Here is a 25,823-nt window from a genome sequence, read left to right as displayed (position 1 = left end):
CTTTGAACAGTAAGGTGAGAAGTTTACCCATTACAAATTACTGATTCATAATGATCCAAAAGTGGTTTATTATTTACTGATGCTGCAATTTTAGTGTCATTGAGAGTCCTCTTGAGCCTCTGGAGACAGTCAAATGTATTAATTCACCAACAGGTAAACTTAGTCTCATAATCTCATAAGGTATTTCCTTTATGTCAAGAATCTAAATGGCAATGCAATATCATATAATTCACATCAGTACACCAACCATCATTGTGTTCCATCTAGTTTACTGTGAATAAAAAGATCTAACATACAAACAAACCCAACATAGAAGTGCAAGCTAAAATGGTTTTAGATGCATATTTAGACTCAACAATTAATTGCATCAGATTTGAACAACTTGACAGACTTGAAATGATAACACGTTCATAGGGATGTGGTGTCTTTAAGATGCAGCAGTGCATTCAGACCTCACCATAATTCTCTCAAGACATATTTATTTGTGGATCTTTCGTCCAATGAAAACGCAGATCTCTAGACAACTACTTATTTGGTATTTTTCACAGGAAGAAATACAAATGTATGTCAGTTCATCATCGGATCATCGTCACTGCAATGTCCTTTCACAAGCTCTCACTGTCTTCTGCCTCAGATGTCCATCTGCCTGTCTGTCTGTGTCTCGGTCAGCTCCGTTAACAGCTGCAAAGACAGTGAGCCCCCACGGAGGGCAGCTGCGTGAACAATCATGTGAGAGGAGAGAAATTGTGACGTTTTGATGAGCACCATAAATTAGTTAACCACCAATGCACTCTTAGCCTGGGTTGTCTCTGCACTCCAAACTCTGTTGTAGAGACTATGTTGTTGCCGGGGTCCTGGTACCTCCGTGTAAGACAGATGGCAGATAGCGTTATTGAATGCCACTGGAGTTAATTTTTCGTTTTTTATTTTGAATCCTCAAAGTCGTCCCGAGTGCATAACAAGCTGCGGTTACCCTGAACGGCCAGCAGGTGGCACTGCACGTTGTACACAGGTCATGGGGTTGGCTCACACAGATCTCCATTTTGTATGTTTTTCTTGGAGGTTAGCGCCTACTTTCCTAATGGCTAGCTGCGACTCTCCTCAGCTCAGCCACTTCAACGCAGTTTGCATGACAATTAACAGCTAAGGTCGAACAGGAAGATCGCAAACTCGCACAAGCATACCCAGCTCGTGTCCTTTTTATCAAGTCATGTATCGATACGCGAGGGGAGGAACAGTTAACGCTCACAAACATTGAGTCAGTGTTGCGTGTTGTGGACACTTTCAACCAAAACAATGTTGACAGACGACCTGTGGACACACAACAACAGCAGCAGGTCATCTGAACGGTAAATATGAGCTTTTTGTTCTCATTTGAGTTGACGGATGTCAGCTTCAGACAAACGCGGAACCGCAGCGCGTTCATTGTTGACGCTAATGTGCAGTTACGGGGTCTGTGTTGGAGACAGCAGGCTAACGTGGCTGTCAACGGGGGGAGAGAGAGGGACGGTTAGCTCATTGCTACAGTTAGCGGGGAGTTAGCGGGGAGCTAGCAGCTAGCACACCTCACACTTGGGTCAACTTCATATCTGTCTGCTTTGTGCACTTCGTGGTCGGACACGTGTCACGTGTGTGTGAACTTTAAGTCTCAGTCCAGTGTGTGTGAGGGGGACGTAGCTGTGTTGGCGTGTTGCTAATGGGACAGCTAACGCCATTAGCTGCCTGTAGCTTCTTTAGCTACCAAGGGCGCGCGGGGGGGGCGGGCATGCTTGACAACTTTCTCCAGTGTTACTTTAACCTCCCGTCTGTTACTTGCTCTCTGCACGTGCACGAGCTGAAGCCATTTTACGTTACAATACAGTTGAGCAGTATCGTTCGCGTCTGATGAGCTAATTTTACTGTGTTTTAACGTTGTTGCTATGCACTGGGCTTGGCCTTAACGCTCTCTGTCTGTTGCCCTCCTCCCCCCTCCCCCAAAAAACAACAATAAAAACAAGATGGACAATGGTGGAGTGAAGAAGATACCGTATAGAAGAGATGATCATTTGAGCAAGTTGGTCTACACTGAAAGCCCTGAGAAGGGAGGTCTGTTGAAAGTGGCTCCTCACAGTGCTCTGTCCACCATCCCCTCTGTCGTTCTTCCACCCAGCCCATTGATGCAGCCAGGACAGGTGCCATACGGCCTTCCAGAGGAGCTCACTACCACCGCCGGCCCCTTGTTGGAAGACCGAGAGTCCAGGTTTCTGAGCAAAGACCAGAAGCTTCAGCAGCAGTTACTCCAGACGCAGGCTTCTACTACGTTTGGTCGTCAAACTTTGAGGGGAAATTTGCCCCAGTTGGAGGCAAGTATAGCAGACATTTCGCAGTCCTGCATGGATTCACTTATTGGGGGATCGGATCCCAATTTCTTCCACACGAAAACAGGGGATTTCTCCATGGATAAAGGAGAGCAGGATCCCATTGACCTTGATAACGCATTTGATCACATTGGGAAAGATGTGGACGTGAACCAGAAATTTTTCAATGACAACACTTTGGACCTGCTCCAAGACTTCGAGCTCACTGGATCCCCCTCAGATTTTTATGTCGGGGACGATGCCTTCCTGTCCACTCTGGCAGATGATTCTCTGCTTGGGGACGTAAAGCCTGTTGTAGTGGAGAGCATCAACAGCAGCGGGACAGTAGCTCTCAATGGCAGTATTATGTCAAGTCCTGAACAGTCCAGCTCCAGCATATGCACAACTGCCTCCTTAATTCCTACAACCACTTTGTCTGCATTGGTGAAGAAAGAAAAAGATTCTGGTTTCATTCAGCTCTGCACCCAAGGTGTGATCAAACAGGAGAAGACGTCTGCGGGCCAGAGTTATTGCCAAATGAGCAGCACCTCCTCTACAGACGTGCCCAGCTCTAACTCCATCTCCATCTGCGGCGTCAGCACTTCCGGAGGACAGAGCTACCACTTTGGAGTCAACACCAGCAGCAATGAAGCTCAGCAGCAGAAGGATCAGAAGCTAGTGTCCAGCCTGTTTCTCCCGGTGACTACAATCGGCAGGGCCTGGAACCGAAACCAAGATGTCGGGAACAGCGCTGCAATGCTCCGGGCCAGTGAGGCTTTCTCAAGCTCTCCCTCTTACCCCACCAGCTTTGCTAGGTAAGAACTGTAGGCAAAGTGGTCTGACCCAACCTTTGGTTTGGGTCTTACTAACTAACTTGAGCTAATATATTTGTTATTTTATCCTACCCTGCATCATCAGACATCTAATATTATTTGCTCAAAGACCAGAGTTGCCTCCAGAATATTTGAGCTTCTCAAATCCCTGTGCTGAAATGATTAGCCTTTTATAACTATTTATTTCAGCAAATAATATATTTATGACAATGTGGGTAACAGATTGTTAATCTGAATTATATTTCAAAATAGTAGTTGGTTACTGCTTCTCAAATGTGATCATCTATTCAATCCTCATATCATTGCAAACCAGATAAAACAAAATTGGTCAGGTAAAACAATCTATTTAATGTTGGGAAACCCTAATCAAGCTTGTTGCAAGTTGTTTTGGCCTTAAGAGCCAGGAAGTCCTTTAATGTTGAATATCTGTCTCTTCTGATATTTACATCCCCTCACCCATAATGCATCTGCACAGTGCACATTTTGCCCAAAGAAGGCTTATATTACAATAACTAAAGTCAATCCAACTTTTGAGTCACCTATCTTTTTGGAGGAGTAGTTAACCTGAGAATAGTGTTTTGGCTCACTGATTTTAAATTAAAACACCAGGCTGATGATCGTTTGTCTATGCTGCTTTTTGGTGGACGTGCTTATAACACGTGTTAGGAAATGGTTTGTGGTATAAATGAGGTGTGATTGACAGCTCATGTAAACCGTGCAGTAAACAAAGGATCAGAAAGACATGAGTCTTCTAGCACCCTACACCAATCTATTTCATTAGTTCCTCTGTCAGCCTCTAATTTAGAGACAGTACTAGGGATTTAGTAATTTGTGATCAGCATCATAATTAGTTCTGACATGCCAGTGACAAAAATATTAATCAGTGCAAAATATATTTTTAAGGTCTACTTTTTTCTACTACTATTTAGGCAGGCTCTGTTATCTGGTTTCACAATGAAACATTGGTGATCCTGGATTACATCTCTCACAGAGCTGGTTATCAGCTGGTGGCGTTAGTCCAGGATTTATCACGTTAGGAGTTCCGGCTTTCTAGCAAACAGCCAGTCACATGCAGCATCATCAGATAAAACAGAAGGGATCTAACGCATGTTGGGATTAGTTTTAACACAATTAGTATGTAACAATAGCCGCTAATTTAATGTTTCTGGTAGAAGCATCTGTAGTGACTTAGTTTCATAGCCAAAGGGAAACACTTGGTAGAAACACACTTCTACTGTATTTCAGACTTCATTTTCCGTCACAGTTGATGGATGAGGAGGTGGACATATTTTTATTTTTTTAACGTTTTGACCAGCCTAAACAAAAACGTCTCGGTTTGGTTTGTGGTTTTGGTTACCATAGAAACAGAGCTCATTTCAAAATCGAGCCATCGTCCTAACACAGAAATGCCTGTGTTAACCCCTAAGTTAGTTATTTACCTCGCTAATCCTGCTTTGTGAGACGGGCTCATGAACACTACAGGACGTGGCTGCAGCATTTAGCACCGAGATATGGAGAAAGGATGTGCTGTTAAAAGCAAGGGGAACTCTATATATATATATATATATATATATATATATATATATATATGTATATATATATATATATATATATATATATACACTTTGTATCAGTATGTGTGTATGGCAAACTAGTTGCAATCTGTGACTAGCATTCCTTTTAAACCAGAACTCTCTTTTTTTGTTATTGTTCACGCTCTTTTGGTTCTCAGTTTTACAGCCTGTTGGCTTTGCTCGGCCTCTTACAGACGTATCCACTCAATGGTGGTTCATGGGCTTGTTTTGGGCAGATTTCTTCGATCCTTCAGTTGCATTTTGCCAAAATGCCTGAGACGTGCACTGTCTTCACTTGAAGCAAATGTGTCCCTGAGGAACAGCGCCGACAGCTCATTCAACATTAGGGATGAATGAGTTGTGGCCTTTGCAGAGGGTCAGGCCTCAACAGTAAGAAGGGAATTCTGTAGCAGAGAAAAGTGAAAAAACATTGAATGTTCCACTGACTTGCTCATGTGATTTTTGCTTAATCTTAATTTATTTCCAGTGAGTTCACGTTTAGATAAATATGGTCAAAGGAATCACAGTATTTTGTCTCAGCGCAGCCCAACAAAGTGTCTTTTGTATAGTTATTACTCGATCGCTCTGTAGAATGTAATGGGTTAAGCCGTGAATGTGGCTTTGAGATCCAGTCGTAAAGTGGCTGAATAGAAATTCTTCCCCAACAGTAGTGTGGCAGAGTCACGTGTCTTAAAGGCTTCTTTGTTTGTGTTCCTACGTTCTCGCCGTCTGATTTACAGTATCTGACGGGGACTGATCAGCAGAAGTGCATCATGCCAACATTGTGTTTTTATTGTCTGTGATTTACGCGTGGTAACTAGTGGTGCAACGGATCATACAACTCACGGTTTGGATTGGAACAGCACAAAATAAAAAAGGGAGCAAATATAACTTTGAGAGATCCCTGATCACGATTGTTTTGCCTGCCGATACTAATTGCTGATTATTGATGATCCATAGTGGCACATACAGATCCTTTTGTTGTTTGATTATAGCAGCTGGTCTACAAGGCTCCCTCTGTCCCAAAACATAATTTCAACTGCACCGAAGTCAGTGGGAAACCATCTAAAATTCCAAATGTTGTCCTTTTACTTTTGTTATCATGTTTTTTTTTTCTTCACAAAAAAGACACAATTCAAAAGATAAGCAAATAAAATTGTATTTTTATGGATTAAAACAATTCTTGTCATTAATAGTGTTAATGATGTATTATAAGCTGCTTAGAGGTATTATAAACATATCATAATTCATCTCTAATATACACTATATCTATTTAAAATATATCCTTCAAACAACTGGATTTATTCAAGTGTCCAACACTACATTTTACCAAATTACATGTGAACACATCATAACGTTATAATTGACCTTCGACCCAATTCTCATTTATACTGAACAGAGCCTGAACGCATCATAATGTAACCAAACAGAGCCACCTTTGACCATGATCGGTGCTACCACGGGTACCAGACCTCCTAGCACGGATTGGTTGTTTACAATGTAACATTTCAAAGATCAGTGACTAGAAAGCAAAAATCCTGATCGCATATTTTACAGAATATTGGTGGCTAACGATCGTCGGTTAAACTTTATTTCACATTGATGGTTAACGTTTAGCCGTGTAATTATTCCACGGGTCACATGCGTGCCGACCCGTGACGGGGATCCGTACAGATCAAGGATCAACAGTGGTCTGTGACACCAATATTGGTAACATCTTCTCGCCTGACTAACGGTCCTCCTAATGCCCGGTGACCCAGAACAGATGGTAGAGACACGAGACGCACCTTATCTTCATTTCACACGTGGCTTTAATTTCTCGGTCTTTTTGGTGTGTGTGTGTGTGTGTGTGTGTGTGTGTGTGTGTGTGTGTTTGTGTTTAAGCATAGGATTATGTCTGTGCATGCAAGTGTGAGCCCAGACAATTGTGTGTATAGCTGATGTGTGTTGGCTTATCTACGCGAGAGCTTAGCATTTCTATGTGTAGGTCTCTCCGGAGAGTGGGAGTTTGTTTTCGTGCCGTGCCTGTTGGCCATAACCTGTGTGACATTTAGTGGCTTGATATTAGCTGAACGTGGCTGCGGAGGCTCTGTGGTCAGGCAGTTGGCATCAGGTCACCATCTTCTCCAGCTTCTCACGCAATGGTGCTGCTGCTTCCTGCCGAGGCTGCGGCATGGCACGGAGTATCTGGCCTGCCGTGGCTGCACAGTTTGCTGCTTTGCACTATGCAGGTCACTCGTAACATCACCAGTTCACCAGCGCTTACATTTCCCATAATTTAGTGGTTCATTTTCGGCCTCACAGTTTTACGATCTGAATCAGTTTGACAGTCTAACAACCGGTTCTCACACAGTGAATGCTTCACCTTGAGTAATGCTCCAGGGTTGTTGCTATTTTGGGAAATACGCACCCTCATAATATGATAATTGGTTTTAATGAAGCATGACGTTATTCATTTTTGGTTTCACTCAAAGGAAGTGCGTTCTTTAAACATTTTGCATTTTAATTCCTCTGACAGATAATCACATAGCCCATTTAGTAGGCTTGTGTTCTGTAGCTTTTGTTTTTATTTCCTCCTACGCCTTTTTTTTTTTTTTGTTGAGATGTAATGACTTCGCCATTAATCCTGCTCCTGACTTTCGGTTACGTTATTTATAAAGCCCACGGTGGGTTCCTGGAATTTCTTGGAGACGTTTGGCTAGATTGTAATTGAGGAAGTAGTTTGCAGGAGTACTACAACTGGCCAACTGATCAGTTATCGTACAAAACAAACAATTTAAAACTGTTGTGGGACTTTGAGAAGTGGTGTGATGGGCATTTTTCACAGTTTTCTGACCAAACAGTTCATTGATTCTTTTCGAAAATAATGTGCAGATGAAGTAATAATGAAAATGTTTGTTAGTTGCTGTCCTGATAATAACTGACTGATAATAATTCGTAGGCCGAGATCAGCGGTAACTTAGTCCTGGCTGACGAAAGTAGGGCCTGGATAGGTTGAGGAGTACATCCGGAAATGTCTGCGGTAAGGTGTTAAAACTCCAGAGAATTTCACATGTGGAAATATTGAGTAAACTCGCTAAATGACTAACTCGCTGCTGAATAAAGCTCAGGAAGGAAAAAACATTAAAAAAAAAAATTTAAAGCAGTTTTCTGACTTTTTCTTTATCACAGAAAACACTTTTACTCTTTACCCATGTTGTTTATCTTGCATCCTGCATGAGATAAACAACTAACATACTTAAAATGCAAAGCTCCACAACTGTCTATGGAAACATCTTTGGCAATACTTTGCCGGAATTCATGTGCACGGCCGTTTTAGATATGGCTGTGGTTTTTAAGAGGCTATTAGTTTTATTTTCATATGACCGTGCAATCCTTTTGACAATGTACCCATTGTTTATTTGTGTACACTGTGTAGAGACCAATGGAGAGGAACGAGTGTTGGAAAAGTTTGACTTTTTTATTTTATTTTGCAAATACCCCATTCCATGATTTTATCTCCTAACCGCGAACACCTGAATCCGTCCCATGAGACCGTTTGGCAGCTGCTGTGCCTGCAGGACCTTGTGACGACCTGTTGAATGTAGGATTTTCACGACAGGACAACCTCAGAAGTAGAGCTTGGTATTCATCAGATAGATATTCTGTCTCAGAATATAGAGCCTTATCAACCTTTGCAGTGACAAGAGTGAGAGGTCGTGACTGTTAAAGTGAACAGCTGAGTGACGTATCAGCTGTGGTTTGATACACGAGAAGTGTGTGTATGTATGTATGTATGTATATATATATATATATATATATATATATATATATATATATATATATATATATATATATATATATATATATATATATATATATATATATATATATATATATATATATATATATATAAATAAATATATATAAATATATAAATAAATAAAAGCCTAGTAGTTTTAGTCTGGTCTCTATGTTTTGAGAGTAAGCTTTGGTCAGAGTTGCTATTCAGTACACAGTGTTGATCTGGCCCACTCTTCACTTCTCTGCCTCACTCGCCTGTCCTGTCTTTCTCGCTCTCCCCCTCCTCCCTCCATCCCCTGTCTTTGCTTCTTGCAACCAAGGGCAGGGACTTTGACTGTCAGCCGAAGCTTTCAGCTACTGTAAATCACCTTTCATGATGTTGCTGTTGTGCATGTGTGCACAGATGTGTGCGTATGTGGGTGGGTCGTCATGAGTGCTGTGGCATGCAGGCGGACCACAGAGGGCTGCCGTGAAGCTCTCGCTCTCTTGACCTACTTTCCGTCCGTCCTGCCCACAGCTGGCGCCGAGTTAACGCAGCAGATCAAATGCCAACCATTCCAGTCACTTTAGCGTTATTACCGCATTCTCCTGCTACCACGGTTTTCTGTATTTAGTTTTTGTAGTGTTTTGACACTGAATAGGCTTATAGAAAGTCCCTATATTGAGGTTAAGAGGATGTAGCTAAGTCTGTGAGTTGTTTGTGTCCTTCTTCTTACTTTGGTGTACAGTTGTCGAGTCAGCAAAGCCAAACTTTGGGAGTGGGTTCCTCCCACAGCCAGCAGTATCCAGCGAAAGGGTATAATGGTTATACACACAGTAGCGCCAGCAAGAATCCAATTCATTTTACAGGCTAAGAAGCCTCCTCCCAGCTACACATATACCTACAGCTCCAATTATGGAAACTAATATGGAAACTCAAATCCTTAGAGGTTGTTTTCTTGTGCTCGGCCAGGTTGATGCTTGAAGCCAAACAGTCTTTGCTGCACTTGGCTACAACATGTAGCTGTTATGGGAAGGGGTGTTCAATACAGCATGGAAATGGAAGACAGTGGCTCCTTGCAGGCAGTGATTACGAGAGTGTCACATGTAAGAATAACTCACTGATGGCTTGTTTCACGAACTAAAGCAATGGCCACAAAAACACTTGAGAACATTTCTGTGGCAGCATGGTAAAGTGAATATGTTACACTATATCAAGTGCTTCCAAAGGCATAATGTCTGTTTTTATCGGAGGATACAGGAGGCAGATCTTTAAGAGAAGTCCAGTCTTTGGCCAAGCAAACCCAGTCCCTCCACTGTGTTGTTGTTCTGCATGCGAATAATGATTCAGAGCGTATAGACCAGTTCCCGTTCTATTTCGGTGGCCCTCACCTCGGGGAAGGATCACTTCCTTCTGCTCTCTTCATGCTCACAGAGTTTTGATGAAGATGAGATGTGTATGCGCCACATGAGTAGCAGTGATAATCTTCACAGTAACTCACAAATAAGGTTTTAAACCGTCAGCCACCCAGCCAGATTTTCATGCAAATACCATATTCTATTATTTCCAGACAACCAGTTGAACAAAAATGATAGTTCATATTTTTCCCTGAAATAACTCTTTAAAAGTGTTGAGTAGGATGATGTAGACTAATGTGTGGGATACAGTAAATGCACAAACACAACATTATTGACCTTGCCTAAAGAGAAATAGCTGTGCATTGCACTGATATAGCTTTAACGGCTTCTCGCCTGAACTGACAGACGGGTATAGAGCAGGAATCTGCCGAGCTACTCGTGACACTCGAGGCTAAAAGGAGATTATGAATTGTTAAGCAGGGCACTGGGCCACCGGCAGCATCGTAAGTGCGTGAAGTGGCTTGCCTCATTTAAACCCAGGCTGATTGATCACACTCCTTACAGACGTAAGCGGTTAACTTTCTCAGCGCTGCGCTTGTGGAAGTCGAGGCCCATCTCCGGGTGCCTCTGAGCTGTAACTGTGCTCTGGCCGATAGTAAACTCGGAGGGAATGTGAGAACTTCCTGTCGATGGCATGCACTCACTTCAACAGATGGTTTCAGAAAGAGGAAATATGGTCTCCCCGCACTGTTGTGCAGCTTCGATTGGTTGATGTCTGACAAGCCACAAAAACAGATTTAGAACTTGTTTTATGGCTTTGTTGAATATCATCGACCGACTCCAAATTGAGTTAAGAGAAAACACTGAAAATCAGTGACATCACTTCAAGCTTAGTTTGCTGTTGGAAACGTATAGACGCTGCAGTAATTAGATTTGAACCAGTAGCCTACAGCTTTCTGGTAAAGCTGTTTTGATGGTTCCATCCCAGTGGGCCAATGAAGGATAAACTGGTTACCCCTTCACACCCTCTGTCATCATCGTCATCATCACTCTGGACTCATTAGCCTCCTTCACCCACTTGGTTGTTAGAACGTGCTTCTTTTGGAGCTTGTGTGTGTGTGTGTGTGTCTGTGTGTGTGTGTGTGTGTGTGTGTGTGTGTGTGTGTGTGTGTGTGTGTGTGTGTGTGTGTGTGTGCGCGCACTCACTCTCATAGAAGTCTGTCAAGGAAACCCCACATATATCTGTGTGTGTGAGACAGATGGCATGCTGGTTACATCATTGCAGTGGCACAGCTTTTGAATGAATTGCATATATCATGTGACCCTTCACCCAGGCCGTGTTTTCTAGATGAGAGTTGGCTGAAACCCAAACAGCAGTAATTCAGACTAGTGCTGTGTATTTGTCAAGATCTGGTGGCATCATATTAATAATGATACAGGGCTTATGATTCAAAATATTGCGATACTGTAAACATCTATGCAATGAGAATATTTGGATTTGCATTTATCACAGTCCCTGTTACAGCCACATGCACTGAAAAAAGACATATCTTTGAAAATATAATAATTTGACTGAGCTAATCTTTGTAAAGAAACCATAATATTTTTGAATCATTGGTTAGATGAAAGGACACCGGCTGCTGACCTTCTGTAGTTCTCATTCAGGTACTATCCAGAGCAAATGGTGTTCTTAATATTCATTTTACTTGCTGTTGTTAATCGAGCACATGGTGCAACTTTATTTATCAATTTTAGGTTTTTAGATTCATTGCTTATGATTCTGTGATGATCCTATAACAGCCTTTTCTCGGTGACGCTATTCTGGGAAACACTGATATTCTGACTAAGACGAGGCAACTTAAAGAAACAATTTTTGTCGGTTCACCTGTAGTGTATTGGATTTGTTGGATTTAGATATGTGTACATTTTATGTTTCATCTTCCCTCCTTTTTACAAATAAGTGATTAATGTGGTTTATATCTGTATTTTGTTAGAATGAAGAATCCTATTTCCAAGAAGCAGTTGTTTGATTTTCACAAACTATAAATATTTATTCTAAGGTTTCTTCTGCTCTGGATTCCCACTTTAAACAATGATACATTCAATGTGTGTGTATATATGTATGTATGTATATATATATATATATATATATATATATATATATATGAGATTTGTTTAGTGCTTCTGCGTGAAGCGTCTTGGGTGTAACTACCAAACTGAAATTAAACTTTTGGTAAAGTATCTTCGCGAAATGTAATTTTATTTTATTGAAGAGCACTTGGATGTATTTAAGAAAGCTAGTTCCCTTGATTTCACTTCGTTCTCAATTCAATCTGCCCCATGTTTCACCTCTCACAGCTGGACTGAGAGCTCCGTGAGCCCCCCACTTAGTGATGTTCCCTTCTCCCAAAACCAACCCAAAGTTTTGGGGGTTTGAATTTCAGCTGCATGAAGCAATGCCGAGTGGAGATTAAGACTCTCAGGAAACAGAAGCTCACTAAATACACACCTGAACTGAATACAAGTCATAAGAGGTAAATGCACAGACATATTGACCACCGTGTGTCTTCAGTGGCGCTTCCAAAGCTCTCAGCCCCGTCTTGGCTAGACGGCCTCCTCTGAGGTCTGTCCCTGATGAGGGTTTTTTTAATCTAGGCTGCTGAATGCTTCTGGACTTGATGCTTTTATGTTTCACTCAGGTTTTCCCACCCCTCTCCGCTCACTGACTGCTGGGGCCTGCCCTGCTTCCATGCTAATACCCTCATGTTGTATAACTACGGGTGAACTTGGCTCCCCGGATCAAATCATAAATGTGTTCATGCGCAAGGACAGTTCAGAACAGTCCATATGAAACACAACAGCTTGTTGTCATTGGGGTTGCATACTTGTTGACACACAGACAGACCGACACAGTTGTTTGTTCCGGCTCACTATTCTCGGTATGGGCGTTGTATTTGCGGTGGCCACTGTGTTAGAAAGGGGGCGTGGACATCCTCTGCATGGATGCTGCAAAGCCTGACATCCTCTAGTGGTGGTTTTGAAAAAGTGCATTTCAAACCGCTGTTGGCCGGGTCCAGAAACGTTTGAGGTTAAATCAAAAGAAGAGGAGCTGTTTTAATGACAACCAGAGGATTTAGGATGTGACCACAGACAGTCAGATCATTTAGGCTTTAAATGCCCAAACGGGCACAACAGGTCTCACTTCTCTTGCCCGTGATGTTGGCAACGAAGGCTAAGTTGAGCACAAGGACCACATTGAGTCTGATGGGAGTATGTGTAGTATATCTGTGTAGTTTATGTATTTAAAGTTTTGCTACAGAGTTGTTAATATGAACTACAGCTGAACTCTCAACACTGAGAGGATGCTTTCAGGAGTGGGGGTGAGCAGTATAATTGGCATACTGTGGACATGCAGTATATGTCAGATATAGATTGGACTTAAATATCTATAGCAATTATTGTGTGATACTTAAGATAATTTAACACTTTCTCAGACATCGGAAGTTTAGATTATAGTTAATGTTTTGTCTGGGTAAAATGTACAGTATGTTTTTATGGGTAACGGTTCCTTGTGGTGTTTTCTTGCAAACAAGTTATGTTAACATTCAGTGTTATTCACCAAAACTCATTTTTGTGTAGTCTTGTAGTCTAGCAAAAATGATAAATTCTCATAAAACACTGATGAAGCTGAGTTTTCCTTTAAAGTTTGAAAGCTGAAAACGTTTTTTTCTTTCCCGCGCTTGCCAGAGCAGTTCTGCATCGCTGGGATCACCGGCATCAGTAGAATAATGTGAAACCAGCAGCAGGAATGTGTACGGTTCACCACCACCTTTGCTTGTGCATCGTTGAGCACAAGACAAATAAAGTGGGGACCCACTCATAGAAAACCAGCTCTATAGCATTACTAGAGGTCAAACACTCAGCAGGGAACTATCCTTTACATTTCTCCTCTCTGTCTCCGCCCTCTCCTTCCAGCCCTAACTCCAGACAGGAAGTGATCACCGCTACATCCTCAACACCGGGAAAGAGTGGGCCTCGTAAAATCTGCCTGGTGTGCTCTGACGAGGCTTCAGGCTGCCACTACGGCGTTCTCACCTGTGGCAGCTGCAAGGTCTTCTTCAAGAGAGCAGTGGAAGGTACAAATCTATGAGACGTCGGTATTTCCTCGCTGATTTATTCATCACCTGTGATGAACTCATTCATCACTGACCTGTCAAATAAGTTTGCACACATGCTGGAGTCATTATGACTTTAAGATGGAGGCCTGATCGTTACAAAGTAAAGGACTGGGATACAGCTAATTAGTATTTTCCCCCTGGAGTGTTGCCACAGCAGTGATGGTAAATAACAGATCCGTCTTCCTCCTCTGTGTGCCTCAGGACAGCATAATTACCTGTGTGCTGGAAGGAACGACTGCATAATAGACAAGATCAGGAGGAAGAACTGCCCAGCCTGCCGCTTCCGCAAGTGTCTGATGGCAGGCATGAACCTGGAGGGTATGTATTAACCACACCGATAACGCCGAAGCGGTGTACCCTTTAGTTGGTCAAATAGCTCCTGTCTCCTCGTCACCGGTTCTCTTTATTTAACTTCACTCTTCCCTGTGTGTTCATCCCTGTTTTCTCCTGTGTAGCGCGCAAAGCCAAGAAGCTGAAACGTTCAAATACGGAGAACCCGCCCGTGCTGACTCCTTCTCCACCAATTGAGACTCGTGCCGTTCTACCCAAGTGCATGCCTCAACTCATTCCCACGATGCTCTCCCTGCTGAAGGCCATCGAGCCGGACACCATCTACGCCGGCTACGACGGCACCCTGCCCGACACCTCCACCCGCCTCATGACCACCCTCAACAGGCTGGGCGGCCGGCAGGTCATCTCTGCTGTCAAGTGGGCCAAGGCTCTGCCAGGTCAGTAGCTTACTCTGCCAGTAGGAGTGTAAGCGTGTCCATCGCAGTGGGTGTAGACTGTGTTTATGGAGATTAAAGTAGTTTATATTGGTACGTTTGCAGAGATGGGTGTGACACATTGAGATACATTTGCAGCTAGAACGAGTTTCTAAAGAAAACTGTTTACGTGTCTTTTGTTCTCACATAGATGTATATTAGTACGTCTTCTCTTTCTGTAATGACATCTAAGTACATGTAAACTCCACTATTTAAGCGTTGCCCTTGATATACTAGAAAAAAAAGTCAAACCTGCAGAGAGGTATGTTTACAATTTGTGCTTTCATCCTTGTTTAGTATATCAGGCCATGCACACCCCAACATGCAGCCAGTGGGTGCAAATGTTTTGCAAAATATGTTTTTAATTCCAATACAAAGTATCACCTGCTAAATATGACATTTGTAGTGCGAATCTAAATGATTTATTGTATTTTTATTTGGTTACTCTTCATTGTCACTTTCTCACATTGAAGTATTTCCACGTCCCTCCCCTCAGGTTTTAGGAACCTGCACCTGGACGACCAGATGACTCTGCTGCAGTGCTCCTGGCTCTTCCTCATGTCTTTCGGTCTGGGCTGGAGATCTTACCAGCAGTGCAACGGCAACATGCTCTGCTTTGCACCAGACCTTGTCATCAACGAGTACGTATCAGTCCATTTTCAGTCTCTGTATTAATCCAACCACAGTAACATATTTAGATTCAATGTGTTAGTATTGCTAGTATTTCAGTATTATGAACGGTGATAGTAAGAACACATAACACACTGGTTTGGAGAATGGATTCTTTAATTGCTCTGTACATGAATCTAGCTCTGAAGTGATATTGTCAAGCCTATGATTTTTGTAACTCATAAATCTGTTTATTTACATATGTCAGTGCAGCTCTCTGCTGTGTATCGTATCTCCAGAGAATCAAACATCGTCTGTCAGCTGTCATCACTAATCAGTGTTACGTCTCTCGTATAGACTCGATGACTCCGTTCATAAACAGCGCTCTGAGTGAGCAGTTGGCACAACGCTTACGGCTGTAATAGGCCTTTTGATTTGTTTCCCTTTTTTTTTTTTTCATAATCCCAAACTGAAAGTTAATCTGATCATAATTAATATCTGATTGCATTTTGTTCTCTATTTGCCCGTCCGCCATTCGATTATGACAGACTTGAAATAATCTTTCTCAGTTTGTTGAAGGCCTTTTGGCAATTTCATTTTTAAGGCTTGTTTAGTGATGCACATTTCTGAATGGATTTTCAGTTTACTGTGACTCAGATTGGATGGAATGAAAACGCAACCCTTAAGCATACATTTCAAGGCATTTTGCACAAGTTTGTCCCCACGTTCTCTTTCACCCACAATATTACTTCATCACTGACGTGACACTCACTCATCTGAAATGTGCATTCTCAACCTTCTGGAAGAATGATTTAAAATGGGATCAACCAAATTGTTTGTAGCAAGACCTTGAACATTTTAATGTACAAGGATATTACAGAGCGCTGCTCCATCTCCTGGATTGAGGTTGCTCAAACCGCCCTTATAAATCACTTATGGTTTAAGGAGCCGCACTATTTAACCGTTGCTGTCTAATTCCACCAGTGAGCGGATGAAGCTGCCCTACATGGCCGACCAGTGCGAGCAGATGCTGAAGATTTCCAGCGAGTTTGTCCGGCTGCAGGTTTCCCACGACGAGTATTTGTGCATGAAGGTCCTGCTACTGCTCAGCACAGGTCAGACTTCTTTCCTTGTAGCAGCTGAACCGTCACATGTTGAACGTGGTGCTGTGTTAAAGCAATCATGACCGAAGATAATATTCATGTCTGCAGGACAACACATCACAGCACTTTACCAACTCACTAACTGACATGCAGTTATTATAAATAAGTCTTCACAGGGCTACCTGGTTTGATTCAGAAAAATACACACACACACAATTTCACCATGAGTACATAACTCCACTTCCTGTTATCTCTGAGGTAATCTAGTGCAGGAGAATTGAAGATGTAAACAAAGACTCCATAATTAAACTGATTAAAAACAAATTATATATATTTAAACGAGTTCACACATCCCTCTTTGGGTGTGTAGCTTTGTTCTCGCACACGTAATTGCTCCGCGCTGCTAAATATTACCAGGCGTGCACCCTGAAAATGACCTGATGTATGTTAATCAGTTGCCCTTTTTCGCCCTTCACAGCCCGGACGTGATCATTTAAAATGCAAAGGGTGTCCGTCCTCCTTTTGTGATTTACAGTACATTATCCGAATCGCTGTCCCAGGTTGTTGACCTTTTAGTTTCTCCCGCAGTGCCAAAGGACGGCCTGAAGAGCCAGGCGGTGTTCGACGATATTCGGATGTCGTACATTAAGGAGCTGGGGAAAGCCATCGTGAAGCGCGAGGAGAACTCCAGCCAGAACTGGCAGCGTTTCTATCAGCTGACCAAGCTGCTCGACTCCATGCATGAGGTACAGGAAGCCACCAGAAAGTTTAACGTTGTTTCCCCCCCTATAATGCAAAGTTACTTATTTGAAAAGGTTATAACAAATAGTAACCAACCAGGCCTTCTGTCATACAGAATGTTTTAATGAAATAATGTTTCCCTCTCTCTGGTTTCCTTTGCCCATGTAATGGATTCACTCAAGGCTCTAAATGACGGTGTAGTTAAAAAAACTATGTACCATCTCACTGTACATCAGATATTTTGTATATCATTATCGAGACGCTGAATGTGTGTCTTTGGTGATAATTATCCGCTAATGTGCTCTGCTCTGTGTGTCTGCAGATGGTCGGGGGACTGCTCAGCTTCTGCTTCTACACCTTTGTGAATAAATCCCTGAGTGTAGAGTTCCCGGAGATGCTTGCGGAGATCATCAGCAACCAGTTACCAAAATTCAAGGCTGGGAGCGTCAAACCTCTGCTCTTCCACCAGAGATGACTGTGCCCCGTAACAGACACAATGCCTTAAAATCCCACCACACCACCTCACCAATCCCACCCCCCCAGAGGAGCGACGATGAAAGGAATGAGGATGCGAGGCGAGGATCGAATGATGTTTGCGAGAGCGAGTATGCGACTTTGTGTAATGGCTCACGGGTCTGGAGGAAGAGCGCGGAGAGACTGGAGACGTTTGTGTAGAAACGAGGAAGCGAGCACAGAGGTTTTGTTGTGTTAAGCAGATGCGTATAACAAGTAGGAAATGTTTGTAAGATAAAAGATAATCACACAGAGATATAGGCTAACATCCATGTTGTCTCAGGTTTCTTACCTTCAAATCCAGAACAATATCTACGATAGATAAACAAATATCTATGTACAGGTTCTGATAGTATTTTCTACATTTTCAAATTGTAACAGTTTATACAATTTTCCAGGTCGTTGTTACCTGGGAAGGTAACTAAGCTTAATGAATATGACATGCTCTTAAGTAGGCTTTTAGACTGTATGTTGCTCATTTAGTTTTTATAGGAGATTGTAAGAAATGAGTCATAAGGGGGGGAAGAGACTCTTCTGTCAATCAAAACCATTCTGTTTAATATTATTGGACGTGCTTCGTTAAAAGGGCGATTTCTCACACAAGCTGACCTCTTACAGGTTTACACAAGTCAATAGAAAAGGGAAACAAATATGTGCCTTTTTTGCTTCAAATCTCATTCTAGACATTTCTTCCTTCCTGTTCAAGGCGTGCTCGCTTAAACCCACCATGGTATACCTTCATCGTATGTTGATTGTACTTTTTATGTTACATGCAGTTGCAAGTTTTCCTTTTCTTTTCTTTTTTACAATGGCTGTGTTTATCGGTAGAAGCGGCAGCTCGGCCCATCCTCGATGTGGAGAAGTGGTGAATATTCAAAGCCTGCTCTCTTTTATGCGATATCCGCACACTCAACTCCTTAATTGCGATTAGAGCACTTTGTTCCCTGCTAAAGGCTTTAAAGGACTGTGAAGAAAGACTGTTATGCTGTACCAGTCTTTTATGAAATGACTTTAGATGGAAGTCATAGAACCTTTTCTATAGGAAATAGCTCGTGTTGGTATTTATTTCAGCCCCCACTCCTGCCCCCAAATAGTCGAATAATGGAATGTGTTAAATACCTGCGTCTACCAATCAGAGAGGGCCTATTTTGTTGTTTGCAAGATTATGTCATGTTTAATTCATCCGGAAGACTCATTTCTGTTTTTAATATTGCTCAAATTGGTTGGAAAATAACCGTCCTTAATTTTTAAGTTCTTTTTACAGTCTAGTTTGTTAAACTGACAAACATGCAGTCATGATTCTGCCACTGGTGATCCTTTTATGAACCGTATATTCATGCTCGCAATAAGCATCCGACTTTAGATATTTGATTATTTAAAGCCTTTGCATTGTTGCTTTGCTGCTGTATTTGTTAAAGGAATTGTGTAACATTAAATGCATTTACTTGCTTTCTTGCAGAGAATATTGATCCTACTCTGTAATGTCTGAACTGTAAATATGTAGCTGGTCAACATCCAGTTAGTTAGTTCACCTTCGCATAAAGACTGGAAATAAGGAACTTACTGACACCTCTAAAGCTCAGTGGTGCACGTTATAGCTGGTTATAACGAGCTATTGTTGATCAAACAAGATATAACGTGTATTGCTGAGCTAATAAGCCGATTCGGTTTCCGTCTTTATGCTAAGCTAACCGGCTCCTGGCTGCAGCTTCCTCTTTAACGTACACGTATGAGTGGTGTCAGTTTTCTAAGCAGGACAGCGTTTTCCATAATGTCTCAACTATTCCTTTTAAAATGAAAGAATTTTATGATAGACAGCTTTTTGGATCAGACGTTGGCAGATGAATTACCCTGAAAACCTCCCACAGCTGCTGATAACCTTTGACCCTCTGTAAGCCTTCTGCTCTTTTAACGCCCTGTAGGGACCTTGTTCAAATGTCTGTCTTTAGTACAGTTACATGTCTGTCTGTCTGTCTGTCTGTTAGGTAGTCAAGTCCCGATGTTTGGAAGCACTTCGCATCAGTCACCTCATGGAGTCATAATAGTGTCACTGACTCGGGAGGCAGGTTAAATGGATCCTTTTTATTCTCTGGGAACTATTTCAGTGCCAAAAGTTTTGTCTGTTTTCAGTGATGCTGAAAGTCAATCAGTGTTTGCATCAGTAGAGGGAAACTAGTTCCAGTATTGAAGCTTATAAATTTGTCCCAATTATCTGAGCTTCTGTCCGCTGGATTGAGGTCATTGTTAATGAGCTGTATTTGTAACACAAGGCACTCACAGATGTGTTGTGTAACCACACAGTCATCAGTTGTCAGCTCAGTTTGTCATGATGCATGTGTTTAAAGCACAATATAATCCAGGTTTTGATGTGAATGTTAACCTTAGACGAATTAATTTAATTAAAAAGAAAATGTTTTTGACAGATTTAAAGATGCTGCCCTGCCAGTTTAAAAATAATTGGATAAATATGTCAAGTGAGTGACTACAAAGTACTCATTTAAATATGTAAAATGTAAAATTGTTTTGCTCTTGCTAAATCATTCTAACTACAAATATAAAAGCTCTTATACATTTCAAACCGTTTCCCATGTTTAGGTTGTTGCAATGTATGTTCTGACTCTCAAAACCAAAAAAAACATCAGTTTGGATTCCCCAAATGTGTCTGCTTCTGTGATTTATGGTGTATTTTTCTGTCAGGATTAGGAACGTTTTAGTAATATGCTGCCACCGTCGTCATTCATTGTTACCAAGGCTCAGAAACATTATACCTTTCTTTTTGTTTTTTTTAAATGTTATTTCAAAATAGTTGAAAACCATCCTCATTAACTGCATAGGGGTTACCCATGGGTTACTTTCACATTCAGTGTATCCAAATCTCTGCTGCTGTTCATTTAAACAGGTATATATATATAGAAATATAACTATATACACACACACTTGCACACTTGCCTCTTCTCGCTCAAAAATGTATCCTTGCTTACTTGTATATTTTTGAGGAGGACAACTGAATATGCAATAGAAATGACAGATTATCTGTCACCATCACATAACAAGATGTGGTAGCTTCCTTTTTTCAGTCTTTTTCCAGTATAAGCTATTTGCATACAGGAGATTTACACTTAGCATATCTCTGCAGGACAGATTTTCAGGAAAAGATACACTTCGTCAGTAATCAGTCTCCATAGACTGCACAGAAAAAAGCCTATTTTATGTTTGACTACAAGGTGACCAAAGCAAGCACAGACAAATTAAACGTGTCGGTGTAAACTAAGTAGCTCTTGGAAGAAAAATGTACAGTTCTTTGTTTTGATTTTAGACACTTTTTTTTACTCTAACGTGACGGCTTTGGTCAAATTGTTTAATACTGTGAATAGGATAGGAGTCAGTCTTTTTCACACACAAACTGTTTGTGAAAGTAATCGACCAGCTGGAATCTGAAAAAAAAGAAGATTTGCACTACCCAAATATTGTTTGAAAATCTATTTTGTATAAAGCATATGCAGACATTAACTTTTCAGAATTATCAAGGGCAGATCATGTTTTACTTGTATATGCTTTCTCAACAAAAAAAAGGTTTTGCTTAAAAAATTTGAATATGTATATATAATCCATTGTAAAGAAAATGTGGTGTATTTGTCTCCAAATAATAGTTTTTCTATACCTAGCCCTCTGTATTATTTCTCCTCTGTAGTGTGATTCCTGTTGATCTTTACCTCCATTGATTAAAGGTCAAACTGTACGTCTTCGTGTGGTACTTCTCGAAACCAGGAACTTTATGTTGATGTTTGCTGTGATCGATGATACTGAAACGGTATAAACTCGTTGTATGACACTCGTTTTCATTATCATAGCAAACACTTGTTCATCGAATAAATACGCTTTTCCATGATGACAGCTGATTCATTGACTGTTGAAGAAGACTTGGAGTTTTACCGACGTTCAATGTGATGAAGCACATCTGGCTTCAGCCCCTCCAGTCCCATCACTAAGAGAGAGGTTAGTGTTGGATACAAATGTGAGGTTCTTGTACTCTAAGAGTGTTTACGTGTTGTGCTACTTACAGTTCTACTCCACGACATCTTCGGGTTAAATGTTGTACTTTTTATATATTTTTTTAAATGTCAAATAGTTTATATAATATGTATTTTTATAGCTCAAACTACCCCGCCATATTTACAGTATAGCATTGGAACAGAATCTAAGTACTTTCTCCACCTACTAAAATTAAAATTGTACGTTCATAACGGTCTGTTCTTATTGCCTCATATGAATTAACAAATCACTTAGAAGCTAGTCAATAAACGAATCAAACTAAAACAATACAAAATTACTACCGTTTAAAAAAAAAGTTATTGTTAAGGTCTGTCTTCATGCCATTATTGTCCCATGGAGATTGAGTGCAGGAGTCGGGCACGCGCATCCAGCTGCCTCTGTGATCTCTGCGCGCGTTCACGAGCATGTAAACACCTGACCACTGCAGGGAACCGAGCCCGCTGGTTCTCCTCGTAAAAACTCAAAACTCCTCTAGAAACCTTCCTGTTGATGACACAGCTGTGCGGCCTCCGCGCGGGATGACTGACGAGGAGACGTTGGTATCGGAGGAGCAGGCGGTGGACGGCGGCCCGCTGGGGGACTTCAGGCGGCGGACTCGGCTGTACTGCATGAATGGCGGATATCACCTCCAGATCCTCCCCGATGGGACGGTGCGAGGCCAGAGGGATGACGGGGACGCTCACAGTAAGACTGCAGCATGATGCGCTCACTGCCTCTGGCTGCTGCAGGAGGGTCACATGCAGCCCGCAAACAGAGAGACGTGTGTCCTGTAACTTATTGTAGGGGGGAATATGGAAGCCAGTTGCTGACTTTTTAAATGGGTATGCAGCTCATTTTAGGCTTGGGAAAAGATATGTTCAGTTTTAAATGATGTTTAATGAACTTACTGCTGGAGGATTAAATGCAAAATATCATTTGGTAGCAGAGACCTGCAATAAACTGGGACTGAACGCTGAATTAACTATGCACGTAGAAACTGCAATGGTATAACACATATTATATACAGACCTTTAGGACACACGGCGCTCTTTAATTCAGAGGTATGTCCCATTTGTGAATATGAATGTTCTAGAAGGGCAATCGTTCTGCTCTTCATTGATAAATAGTCCAGAGAAAAGAGGTGATTATTGCAATTATAAGAAATCAAAATATGGGCCTTCTCAATAATGTGTTTGTGGCATGACCTTTAACAATATATTAAAGGTCATGCCACAAACATGACAACACTAGGATACTAGATAGGGTTACTTTGCATTATGTACTATGATATTTTGGGGAAATGTATTTGGTTGTGTATATGAATTCTGAGATATTTCCTTTAGGTTTTATATTATCATCAGGGGCAACAGATAGAAATGAGCTTGTTTTGCTTACTCTGGCTCATTGGCAGTTATCTTTTCATTGTCAAATAAACTGGTAAAATAAAACTGGAAAATGAATTTCCTGCAGAAAATGTGTGTAAATGCTGACCGCTGAAATTGCAAAGCATTGCTGAAAATACAGAAAGTTAAATTAAAGTGCAAAGAAAAACCTCAAAACTAAAAATGTAAAGCTGGAAGAATTGATTGCTGAACTGCATTACCTAAACACGCTACGAGCGGAATACAGAACAGTGGAGGCTGTAATACTTTCGGTAAACGGCAAAAGTTGAAATATATTTTATGAAAATGCTAAAAGATCAAATGCGTTGTACTTTAACAGGTATAAAAAAAGTTGAATAAAAGCCCAATGTTCTGACATTTTAATAGTTTCTTTAGCTGAAAGAAATGTACAGAAGAGGGAAATTACCATGTGACCCATTTAAAGCTTAAAGAGACGAGACAGAACCAGATCATAAGGAGGTTATTGCATAAGAATCGGTACAATAGAAAAAGCCTCTTTTTCACTCTGGGGACAATCAGGAGCCTTGTATTCTGGAGTACACAGTTTCAGTAGAGCAGGTAGGAAGGGGCGTGTTCAGTCCACCTGCATGGATTGGTCAGATGGACTCATAGAGGGCTGCAGGCATGAAGCATTTTCTTTAGACCATCCACAGAAGTAAGCGTTGCACAGGTTCCCTCAACAAAAAGTCCAAAGTCTTTTTCACATTATATTCAGGAGTCTTTGTGGCAAATAAAACGTTACTTTTGTGGCAAGCTAATTTGTTTGCAAAACATAAAAGATTCAAAATTAATAAGAGGGGTATATATATATATATATATATATATATATATATATATATATATATATATATATATATATATATATATATACATACACTGACATTTTTAAACATTGACTTTGAGATGAGGGAACTGGAAGGGCAAACATGCGGCTTCATTTCTGTGTCTTAGGACTCATTACTGCAGCACAATGAAGGGAAGCTAGAACTGGTGGAACTGGCCCTTTTCACAGCAGGTCATTCAGAGTAAACACAGGTGTAATTGATCACCTTAATTACAGCCCTGTAGGCCCTGGTATTGTGCGTGCTGGCTCACTGGAATGCATGGGACCATAATGAATCTAGTTAATTCCTCTACGTTAAACCCTGCTATGACGCGTCAAAATGGCTGCAGGGGAAAGGACCTATATGCTTAAATGTTCTATCCAAACCATTTGAAGACTTATAGTACTGTTGCTGGCTTTAAAAGTCCCAGAAATACTGATAATGTATGAAAGATTGTTAAAAAATTGCTGACGAGAAAAGCCTGAAAATGTGCACGTCAATGCACTAATTAGCTCATCTTAGTCACCTGTGTCTGTCTGGCATCAATCAGCGGTTGCCATGGCCCTCATGCTTCCCTGAGAAAAAATACAATGTAGCTCTGATCATATACTCTAAAATGTATTTCTGCACCATTCTTTTTTCACGAGCCTCCGCACTGCCTATCATTCATCTGGCCGTTCAGCTCCAGAGCCATGATTTAGATTTAAGGTTTAAATGTCCGTCCGCTCACCAACGCTACGAGGAAACTGACACAGACGCCTCAGATTTGAAGCTGCCATTTGTGACCTTATATTTGTAGAGGGGAGTTGCCGTGTTATTAATTTTCACAATATTGTATACGTGTCCTTCTTTCAGCTGTCTTAAAGCTCAAAGCGGTGGATAGAGGCGTAGTGGTCATCCACGGAACAGAAGCCAGGCGATATTTGGCCATGAGCGACGAGGGCCGATTGCACAGTTCAGTGAGTATCAGACCTGATGATGTCATGTGAGAGTAAATCAATACATTCAACTCAACCATGCAGGCAAATGTAGACGAATGCTCCATGATGTTAATGATGCAGCCCTCTTTGGTGACAATTCCTTCAATATTTATCTCAAAGCAAACACCATAAACCCCCCAAAAATACTATCACCTGTTCTTATATTATATTATGTTGTGTGTGTTCACATCCCAGCCCACAGTGACCGATGAATGTTACTTCCTGGAGAAGCTGGAGGAGAACCACTACAACACATATGCAAGTCAGAAATACCAGGACAAGAACTGGTATGTAGCGCTGAAAAAGAACGGGAGACCTAAACCGGGTCCAAGAACTCACATCGGACAGAAGGCCATCTTCTTTCTGCCCCGACAGCTGAGTGACTCCAGAGAGTGAAGACGATCGGCTCCTCCCAGAGATATCGCAATCTAAATGGATGCTAATTCACCATTTTAATTCACCTATACAAGCCAGAATGAAGAAGTTGTGTGAAAATGGTTGATGAGGCACTGGCGACGATAAGGAGGAGAAACTGCAGTGTTGTGTTAAGGTTAATCTAATGCATACTTATTAGGGCAAGGACCAGCTTCCATCAGAGCTACATAAAGTGTCATGTTTTTGTCCACTAACACAGCATCCCATATTCACTGGAAGCAGGTCTTTTTGTTGCACAGAAGAAAAAGTGCTAACAATAAAACAGTATAATGAACTGAGGTACTGATTTTACCTATTACGTCTGTAATAGTGGTTCTCGGACTGAGGGTCATGTCGATGGATGATTAGGTAATACATGTTTAGGGACCTACATTGTT

The 25,823-nt window shown here is 41.4% G+C and overlaps 2 protein-coding genes across 2 annotated transcripts; both read left to right on the top strand.

Moving 5' to 3' along the window:
- Positions 1-1,997: 1,997 nt before the first annotated feature.
- On the top strand, positions 1,998-17,734 carry nr3c1 (nuclear receptor subfamily 3, group C, member 1 (glucocorticoid receptor); the record flags this gene model as incomplete). The annotated part of the gene is made up of 8 exons (XM_079228910.1): positions 1,998-3,151; positions 13,840-14,000; positions 14,244-14,360; positions 14,498-14,770; positions 15,303-15,447; positions 16,400-16,530; positions 17,107-17,264; positions 17,582-17,734. 8 exons carry the CDS (start codon positions 1,998-2,000, stop codon positions 17,732-17,734), a joined length of 2,292 nt encoding a protein of 763 aa, XP_079085036.1.
- A 4,609-nt stretch (positions 17,735-22,343) lies between these two features.
- Positions 22,344-25,485, top strand: fgf1a (fibroblast growth factor 1a; the record flags this gene model as incomplete). Its single annotated transcript, XM_079228845.1, has 3 exons — positions 22,344-22,509; positions 24,887-24,990; positions 25,207-25,485. The coding sequence occupies 3 exons, from the start codon at positions 22,344-22,346 to the stop codon at positions 25,405-25,407; spliced, it is 471 nt and encodes a 156-aa protein (XP_079084971.1). The 3' UTR covers positions 25,408-25,485.
- Positions 25,486-25,823: the final 338 nt, after the last annotated feature.

This window comes from Taurulus bubalis, assembly GCF_910589615.1.
Source record: "Taurulus bubalis genome assembly, chromosome: 13".
NCBI classification, from domain to species: Eukaryota; Metazoa; Chordata; class Actinopteri; order Perciformes; family Cottidae; genus Taurulus; species Taurulus bubalis.
The sequence above is the reverse complement of the archived record's forward strand: the minus strand, read 5'-3'. Positions and strand labels throughout refer to the sequence as shown.